The sequence below is a fragment of the Polyodon spathula genome, chromosome 24, assembly GCF_017654505.1.
Source record: "Polyodon spathula isolate WHYD16114869_AA chromosome 24, ASM1765450v1, whole genome shotgun sequence".
NCBI lineage: Eukaryota > Metazoa > Chordata > Actinopteri > Acipenseriformes > Polyodontidae > Polyodon > Polyodon spathula.
Window position 1 is genome coordinate 7,329,254 of NC_054557.1, and position 9,556 is coordinate 7,338,809.

General features: G+C 36.2%; 1 protein-coding gene and 1 long non-coding RNA gene across 2 annotated transcripts; both read left to right on the forward strand.

The window, feature by feature from the left end:
• The first annotated feature begins 389 nt into the window (after positions 1-389).
• On the forward strand, positions 390-5,674 carry LOC121298765 (tissue factor pathway inhibitor-like). Its single transcript, XM_041225974.1, has 2 exons — positions 390-574; positions 5,365-5,674. The coding sequence occupies exons 1-2, from the start codon at positions 391-393 to the stop codon at positions 5,583-5,585; spliced, it is 405 nt and encodes a 134-aa protein (XP_041081908.1). The 5' UTR covers position 390; the 3' UTR covers positions 5,586-5,674.
• A 722-nt stretch (positions 5,675-6,396) lies between these two features.
• LOC121298770 lies at positions 6,397-8,618 on the forward strand. Its single transcript, XR_005947324.1, has 3 exons — positions 6,397-6,451; positions 7,126-7,207; positions 8,221-8,618. It is a non-coding gene; the product is annotated as an uncharacterized LOC121298770 (long non-coding RNA).
• Positions 8,619-9,556: the final 938 nt, after the last annotated feature.

The following is a 9,556-nucleotide window of genomic DNA, read 5'->3' on the forward strand; positions in this document are numbered from 1 at the left end:
CCAAACACCCCCATGAGTGAAATGACTGCAGTATTCTGTTTAGATAACAAGTACAATGTATGGAAAAGAAAATCTGTTAAAACCTAAATTAAAGAGCTGAATTATTATTATTTTCCTTAGGCAAAGCTTCACGTCTCTTAGCAACGCAGCATCATTAACGCAAGATTCCACAGTATCCCTCAACAGTGCTGAAAGTTATCCAGCTCTAGATCTGTCAATCCTTGTATAGATATATACCAAGCAACGCAGATAAAAACTGTATTATTTATACTGTCAGCAAGTGTTTGAACAGGAGTACAAAACCCCCTACTCAAAATGAATGGAGATGCTGCATTTGCACAAGAAGGGTACAATTTGAATGTGTTGTGTTTGTTTCATTAAACAGATTGTATGTTGCGCATGGATGAAGGACAAGGAGAAGGGAGGGGATTCCGTCTCTTTTACAATAAAGCAATGGATCAGTGCCTGCCTTTTAGCTACAAAGGGTCAGGAGGAAATGGAAACCGATTCATTACTGACAGGATGTGCATGTCAAACTGCTCCAAAAGAGCTGCTGAACTCTACCCACAAGGCGGTAAGTTCACACTTTTATTGCTTTCCACCTGTTCATTATGCAGTGCTTTTTTTTAATCAGTTATCAACATGAATTTTGTTTCACATTTTTACAACCCAGTACAAGGTGAATGTCTAATCGATGCGATATCCAGCATACCCTCATTCCTCCATTAAGTGTTTTCCACAGTTTTATTATTCAGGCGTGGAGACCACACCAAACTATGGGATATAAGAATGTCAGCCAAAACTAATTTCAATATTAAAGACACATTAGTCATAGACATTTTCAAGTTTATTTTAGCATTACTATGTCTACTACTGTTGAGTTGTTTCATAGTTACTCAATTTGAAATAACCAATCACTTCACTGGGAAATGTGCTTCACTGTGTTCTGTGAAGGCATCGCGTCATCAGTGTATTGTATGTCCTTATTGTTTAAGCCAGACGTGTACAAGTTTCCTCCCTCTCTGACACTAATGTCAATGTCAAAATGGTGTTTTTGTTATACTGATACTTCAATAGGAAAGTCTATACTGTGGACATATACCTTGTTAAAATAATTCAGTAAAGACTAACCAAAACAGTTCCTTGGTACTACACTATTAAATTGTGCAGCCTGTAAACAATAAAAACATATACCTGTACAAACGTTTCTAGTTTTTAAATAATGTCATACTCAAAAATAAAATAAGAGTGTGGAAAGCGGTTCGAGCAGGTGATGAGCACAGGTAAAAACGGAAGCATTTTTATAGAGACTATAAAACATGTACTTTGGATTCTAGATAGAGGAAGGGCACCTGGTTATAAATTGTGTGTCAAAGAACACACAATGTGGAGGGAGAGAGAGACAGTCACCCAAGCAGGATGTGACCTGGTTAAATATAATCACACCGAGCTCTTTAACCCTTTAATGGGCAGCACAGACACTGTATAGCTGAGTCGAAGGTGGCTGCCGGAAGATCTCAAAGCTGCCTCATGTATGCAATGAAAAGACAAAACATGAAACATGTATTTATTCATTATTTCTTAACACAGAATGCTGGTGAAAGCCTTGTCTTAACAATCTAGGGTTGAACTCTACTTCTTTTAAAACAGACAGCGGCCCTGCCAGACTAGCACACTGTACAGGCATGTTTAAATATTAACTAGCAATTATACAGACACATGATACATATGGGTAGTCTTTGACTGTTGTGTAAAGCACATGGCATGTTTGGTTGTTGACTGCAGAGGGAGCCGGCAGCAGCCCCAGTTGGATATAGGAACATGATGAGAGGAGTCAGACTGGTTCCATGGTGCTGATGAAAATGTGGCATTACAGTCATAGGTAATTCAAAAACGTTTAATTCCGAGCACTAAATTTATACCAAAATAGCTTACTAGCTATTGTACTCCCTGCTATGATAAACTTTAAGATTGCAGGAGGATCATCCTCTACTAATTGCAGTAGATGCATCTATAGTTTACCACAATATGAACTTTTGATCAGAGTGCAATTATGAATTTGGAATTGTACAAGCATGTGTCCATTGCAGAGGCTTGCTAGCAAAAATTGAAACTGTAAGTAAAAGGATTTGTTTTTCTGCAGACCTAGAGAAACAGAAAAGGAATTTATATTCTTTCTTGTAAGTCGAACCGATACAGTGGCTGCCCATTAAACAGCTTCCTCGCCAATGTCTGTGGCTCGCCATGGGGGGATGCATATGGGAACAAGATAGATGGAAAACCATTTTAAAAAACACACGATAGGAAATCTGCACAGCACAGATGGAAATAAGACTATTCCATAACAGTTTCGTCCCTTTCCAGGTTCTTCTACTAAAATGAGAAGGGGGGAGTCTTGATGATGTAATACTTGAGTGTCCTCCTGTAACGTGTTCCTTGGATTCTGGAGGGGTTTGCTTCTTCGACACGTAAAACTTCAGTTCAATCCCTGATGTGAACAATGTATGAAGGTCTTGCACATGCATTGGTGTGGTCAGTACTGTAGGCTGCCTTTCTAAAACAGGAATGAGGCTTATTTCTGTCACAAATAGAAGCCCTTGTTTGGCCTTCTGTGTGTTTTTGGTTGTTTTTTTCCACGTGGAATGAATGTGGTGTTTCTCAGACAGTATAATTAAGTTTCCTGTTTAACAAAAGGTATCTCCTCAACAATATAGCATTTTACTCAGTTTATAATGTGTGTCTGCTTGCTGTTTCCATTTTTATGGGAAGGCAAGGCTAGGTTGTGTTGAGGTTCAAAAACAGTAGTGAGGTAAGATATATATGTATATATCTGTCTAACATACTATAGATCTATATATAATATATATATATAGATATATATATATATATATATATATATATAGAGATAGATAGGACGGAGAGATATAGAGAGAGAGAGAGAGCGAGAGAGAGAGAGAGAGAGAGAGAGAGAGAGAGAGAGAGAGAGAGAGAGAGAGAGAGACAGCAACACTGTTACTTATAGCAGGCTTTAATTTTAGGGTTCAAGTGGTTTCACTCAGAACTACCGTGACACAGTGAGTTTAGAGATTACAGTCAAAGTGAAAAATCCAGTGGCCTGTCTTTGTCAGTTTGTTTAATTTTTATTTCATTGTAGCCTACTTTCTTTTTTCTTTCTTCCTTTTAGAATGTTATTGAAATAAATTTGTGTTTTCTTGCCTTCTAAAAATATGTGGTATACATTCAAAGACAATACTCCAAAAGTTAGTTTTAATCAAAGTCTTTAGAAAGAGGTGGTTCCTACATTTTTACATTGATCAGCATTTTGAATCATACTGTTCTATATAAACAGTAATACAGTAATTCAGTTAAAAAGATGCATTCACTCAAACACTGGAACTGCCTAATTTGAATGTATTTGGGTAGACTATTTTACACTTTATGAAGACTTGGGTTTGGCCACCTTTTGCCCTGATCAAAGCCTTGACGAGACATAGCAGAGACTCCACAAGATTCTTCAAGGTGGAAATTTAACCCATTCAGGCATTCATGTTTCACACAATTAGTGCAGACAGGTAGGCTGAGGACCATGAGGACAAATGTGGGGATCAAGTTCATCCCAATGGGATTGCGATCTAGGGACGCTGTAAAGGCCTTTGAACCATTATCATCCAATTCTGGTGCAATGGATGGAAGCAATACCGTCTTCAAAATAGCCATCAGGATAAAAGGGATTTGATCTGCAACAATGCATAAATAAACATACGGCAACCGAAAGGATGAGGGAATGCTGTTGGCTGCATTTTGTTTTCCTGCTTCTAGGCATTAAAATAAACAAATGTACATCTCTTTCTGTCAACATGTTCTTGAAAATACTTGAATGTTGTGTATGTCATCGACTCTATGACTAAGCAGCCTGCAGGTGTTTTCCAAAGGTAAATCATACAAGTCAGAAAGCTCTGTATATTTCTGAGGAAGTATCTTTCATGGGTTTTTTTGTCTGACGACTGAGAAACCTGTACTTAGATATACGCTGTCTGACTGCAAATGTAGCATAAACCTGCCTGGAAAAATAAGCAGGAATGGGTTATTGTATTTAGAGGGAAGAAAATATATCAAGAACTTACACTGGAAAAGTGATGTTATAATTATAACGTGTATTCTAGTGCACAGCTACAGTGTTTTGACAGCTGCAATGAGAACAACACAGAATAACGGCAAAAGGTAAAACAGTGAAAAAAAATGGAATACAGAAATCGGATTACTCTAAAACACAGAATTTTTTCTTAATGTGGTTGGTGTTTTCAAAGATTTTGGTTGCATCCGAAATCAAGGGAAATTGTGGGAAAAAAAAACAGAGCTTGTAACCAAAAATGTATTGAACATGGATCAACAAGAAACTTGATTATGGCATTGGTCTGTCTGTTGGTCAAAATAGCCTAAAGTGGACAGATTTGAAAATCTAGAGAACTCTACAATGTAAACAAGGTGATAATAAGCCATATAATTCCTTAGCAACATACTGTAATGACTTTCAACCATTTGAGTACGTACTAGTCCACAAGATTGTGTTTTGTGATTATTTGTTTTAAAACACTTGAATAGAACAAATTCTTTATCAGGTTTTACTCTTAGGGCTGAAGCATGACATCACCATTATTATGTACAGCTTAAGCATTACTTGATAGTGTTTACCATAAATATTTACCTCTCTCTCCCTAATTGCAAGTTGGAGTTTTTCCAAAAAAAGCAAACTGTCGCCCAAAGAACCTACTGTACCATCCCACTTAATTGTGAATCGAGCCACTCTGCTGCTCTGATTGGTTTACTGTCATAGTGCGCCCCCTTGTGGTGAATTCGTAAGCAGTCTCCTTCATATCCTTCCTTAACTTTCAAAATCATTGTACAGTATTCAAACATACATTTAAAAAAAAAAAAAAATTAAAATAATAGTGATGATAATAACATCTTGTGAAGAGATGGGTTTCTGTTTATTTTATTCTGTTATGAAGTATTGATAATTGAGACTCAATAAAATTACCCCTACATTTTAGTAATAATAATAATAATAATAATAATAATAATAATAATACATGCGAATTAATGTCTTTTAGTGCTATTATCAAGTAAAAATCAAGCTTTTTCACAATTTTAGCAGGCTATATTAATGCCACTGAAATTGTCCTCCCCTCCCCCGCCGTCCACAATAATTTTAACATTTTCCACGCCCGCTATAGCCATGTGGAATGGACCAGCGTCATGTTGGTTACCAATGCGGGCCCTAACCATAAACCCACATACAAGAAAATCCTAAGAACATTTCCATTTGGGCGCGCTCTTTTTTAATTTTTTTGTTTTTGTTTTTAGATGCTGCCTGTGCATTGCCAATGGACTTTGGATTGTGCCAAAGCCATTTCCTAATGTATTACTACCACCAGGGGAAGAAGAAGTGCAAGAGCTTCTTTTACTCGGGTTGTGGAGGGAATGGGAACAGGTTCATTGATATTCACACCTGCAACTCCACCTGCGCCAAATACATTGGTGAGAAAAAAAAAACCTTACTGCTGGGGGTAATTATAAACTCTTAAACAACCTCAGTAACCAATTGAAAATGGCTTTCATGAACTACAAACTCGATGTAATTAATTAAAATAGGTTTTAAAGAAACAGTCATTAGCAAAACAGCCCCTCAAAATGTGTGAACAGGGTGAGTAATAGGGCACATAAAGTGTATTTTGGGGTATTGCGATTGTTTTACCTGTGTACACTTATGCATTGAAATATAATGTATTAACTTGCTTTGAACACAAAACAAGAAACACGTGTTAGCGTGTTTATAAACTATTTCATAACCCTAATAAATTGACAAAGTGGCCTATTTTCACAGGAGTTTAATGTGTAACAGAACTCCCTGCACGTTTACAAGAAACACACCCAACATATTTTATTGTTTTTAAACATATTCCTGATAGTTTTCATATTTTGTTATTCACACATTATTATTCACACATTATAGGTAAATAAAGTAGGGAATTATTTTTAAAAAAAAAACTTTTACTCTGAAACGTTCGCCAGGAAACATATACCGGTATATTTATTACTTAACATCGCAGTGTGTTAAGTGTTAAGTTCATTCGCGATCTGTATACAATGAATTCTTGAATGATTTTTTTTTTTCTTCTGGCGAACGCATAAAGTAAATATACATAAATGTATTGGTAAGTTAATTTATGATCTACGGAAGCGTGTTGTTAAAAGATGCTGCTATACAGACAACACGTGACACAGAAAAGTAACGTATATCGTTTATTGTAAACTTTGCAGTGTTCTGTAACACTTTTAATGAATAAATAAATACCCTTCTAATAAAAATATGTGTAATGATAATTGCTTTTATCAGATGCCACACTTGTGGATGAAGATGATGATGAACATATAAACGGAACTGATGCTGGTATGTTAACAGTTTAGGTTCTTCCAGAATAATTATCTTCCCATACCACTGTAATAAGATTGTTTTACCTTTCCTATACTTGTGAGCAGGTGGGCACTTGTTAACAGGTCCCACCATCTCATTATTTTCTGAAATGAGGGAATCTCTAGTGCCTGAGTGCTTAGAATTCAACTTATGGGGTGAATTTAACTGAAAGGCTTGTATGTTGTATCGTTTGACCACTTAGATAACTCCTGATGTAATGGAAACCCACCTAAGCCTTGGACACGTTGTCCAGACAGGTGGGGTCCTATTACCAGTAACACAGGAAGTGAATGGAATGCCAACGTGTTATGTTATTTTAATGGCATGTAAAATGCTTCTTAAACCCTTTGTTATCAGGGGTGGAAATAAGTCTCCTTTTGCCGTTTCACCCACTCCAGATTTTACTGCGAGCTTGATTAGCTACAGCATATACATAACAAGCTCAGGTCTTTACTTATTAAACTCACAGTAAAACCAGGAATGGATGCTCCTGCTATGCAATGGGAGTTTCATTTTCATCCCTCATCTCTAAAGACCAGACTATACTTTAACAAGGTTTCAATGCATCTGAATTCAATCCAAAACAAAGCCTGTGTGTATCACACTTTATAACAATACTTTATCAATGTTGTAAATCATTCTTCCTGCAGGGTTAGTGGCTGGAATTGTGTTTGGATGTCTTGGCTTTGTCATTCTAATCGCTGTGATTTTTGTGGCAGTACAAAGGAATAAGTAAGTAATGTATTGTTAAAACCAATTAGAAAATGGCAAGAATAGAGGGAGCAATCTCATTGGCTAACAGATGTTCCATCCTGTGCAAATATGTCACTATACGAGCACGGCACAGCGTTGAGGTTCAAGATGGTTTCAGTACAGATTTCACTTTTTTTCCCAGTAAATGATTGCATTTCTGTTGGTCTCTCGGTGCGCCTCTATCTTTAATTGATATGTGTGTGGGGGTGGCTACCAGCCACTCATGACATCTCTCACTTAGGAAGCCATAAAAACACACCTACACAGTGAGTCTATTTCAAGAAAGCTAATCATTTATGGTAAATCAGGAACAATGCATTCAGGTCCCTTCAGTGTCATTTCGACTGTAGAATAACAGGTAAAACAATTCCAAATACTTTACTAATAAAAACTAAGACCAGCATTTCCATCTGCAGCATGAAGCCAGTCTGTAAAACGCCATCTAATCTTGTTCCAGTTTCAAACAGGGGCTACCCGCCTCTCACATCCTTTGTTTAAGGCTCTTTCAGTAACGAAGTGGAGAGATTGAGTTCTGCCAGCCCTCAATCCTAACTGGGGCTGACACTGTCCCAGTTGAAACTGATTTAATCTTGATCTGTTGATGGAAATGAATGGAGTAGAATTTAAAATTAGACATGTTAGTACAAAACTGTTAATAATGAGAGCCCAAGGAGGTCCTTTTAAATTTCTCAAAAAGAAAAGGTAACTTAAAATTGTGTCAAAATTTCAGTTTAATTTAAATTAGTTCTACATTATTGTGTATTTTAATATTGTTCAACGGAAGAAAGGGGGTCCAGTAATGATGCTGCTAAATGCTAATGCAAGGTAATAAAAAGGGTTTTGAAATCTTGGTTAACACTCCTTACATGGTAGTCCACATCACAAAACCACCTCACCCTGGAGCAGCTGGCAGTTAGTGTTCCGGTGAGGACTGAGAAATACAACTGTATTAAGATCAAACTATTAACTAAGAATTAATTCCCGGTTTTCAGGAGTGATAAGCAGCTGGCGGTTATAACAGAGACAGGGCATCCATTACAAGAAAAAATCGAAATGTTATAGAAGAAAGCTTTAACCAGGAGAGCACCATGTCATGTGACATCGACACCCAGCATTTATTTTTTTATGCAGTGTTTTGTTTTATATATTTTTTGTACCTTGTAGACAGGAATGTAAACGAACTGGAAAGCCAACAAAGCCTATTTTCTAATGAACCAGAGTGCACAAAATGTTAAACTGTGACCTAGGAATCATACTTTGGTATAAAAATTAAACACATTGTGGGAGAGCTTTAAAAAGTTCTTATTTTTTGAGGTTGTGCTATTTTATTAGTTATTGTCTTGTTTACTCTCCATGTAACCGATTCAAAATTGTACAGGCCTGTTGAAGCATGTTGGCATGGTAGATTTTAAACAAACAGGAAACCAATAGGAGTTGCGAAAATATATATATATATATATATATATATATATATATATATATATATATATATATATATATATGGTGTGAAGTTACTTCTCACTACTTTTCAGACTGCAATTTTGTGAGTTGGTTTGATATCGTGTATAACCATGGCATTGTTTTGTAGAATAAAACTTTTAAAAAAAGAATGGAGTGTTTTCAGATTCTTTTGTTCTTATTTCTTTAAGGGCTGATTTCACAGACCCAGGCTGACGTTATCTTGGGACTGCCTAATGTTAATGTAGGTAAAGTAGTCCAGGACTAGTGCTAATGGAGGTCTGTGAAACAAGCTGTCAGACAAGGGAGTATCACAAGATGCATAAACACAGAATCAGGTTCATTCCAGTTTAAGTAAACCAAGTGGGTAGAAAAACTTGGATTTACCTTATTAGGATATGTTCTACCCATAATGAACCTCATACTTTAAGACCACTTTTTTTTACATCCTGATTTGATCTTATTAACTGTAATGTAAAGATATCTTCAATAATAAGGCCACTGTATTCCATATTAAGGGCACCAGCTGCAACCCCACTGTTCAATGACTGCTCTACAAAACAATACCAGAAACTAAAACAGCAGTTTGCATGAGAGAAAACTTATATAATAGTATCACGAATAATGGTGAACAGTTAAATAGTGTTATCCAGTTAAATAATTTGGCTAGGAAGCACTTTTTAAAAAGTCCTGTGGTATTTATTTTAATAAGACATGACCTGTTCCTTTAATAGTAAGGCCAGCCCTTATTAACACCACAAAAATAAGTATGTTTTTTTTTTTTTTTTTTTTTCCATTTCTGTTCAGTACAGCAATATTGTGGTCAGACTTGGGATCAGTTTTAATTATAATTGCAATTACAGCAGCATT

Coding starts and splice junctions, on each gene's coding strand:
- LOC121298765 (XM_041225974.1), top strand. CDS start 391: ATGTTGCGCATGGATGAAGGACAAGGAGAAGGGAGGGGATTCCGTCTC. Junction 575..5,364: donor TGAACTCTACCCACAAGGCG/GTAAGTTCACAC, acceptor TTTTGTTTTTAG/ATGCTGCCTGTGCATTGCCA.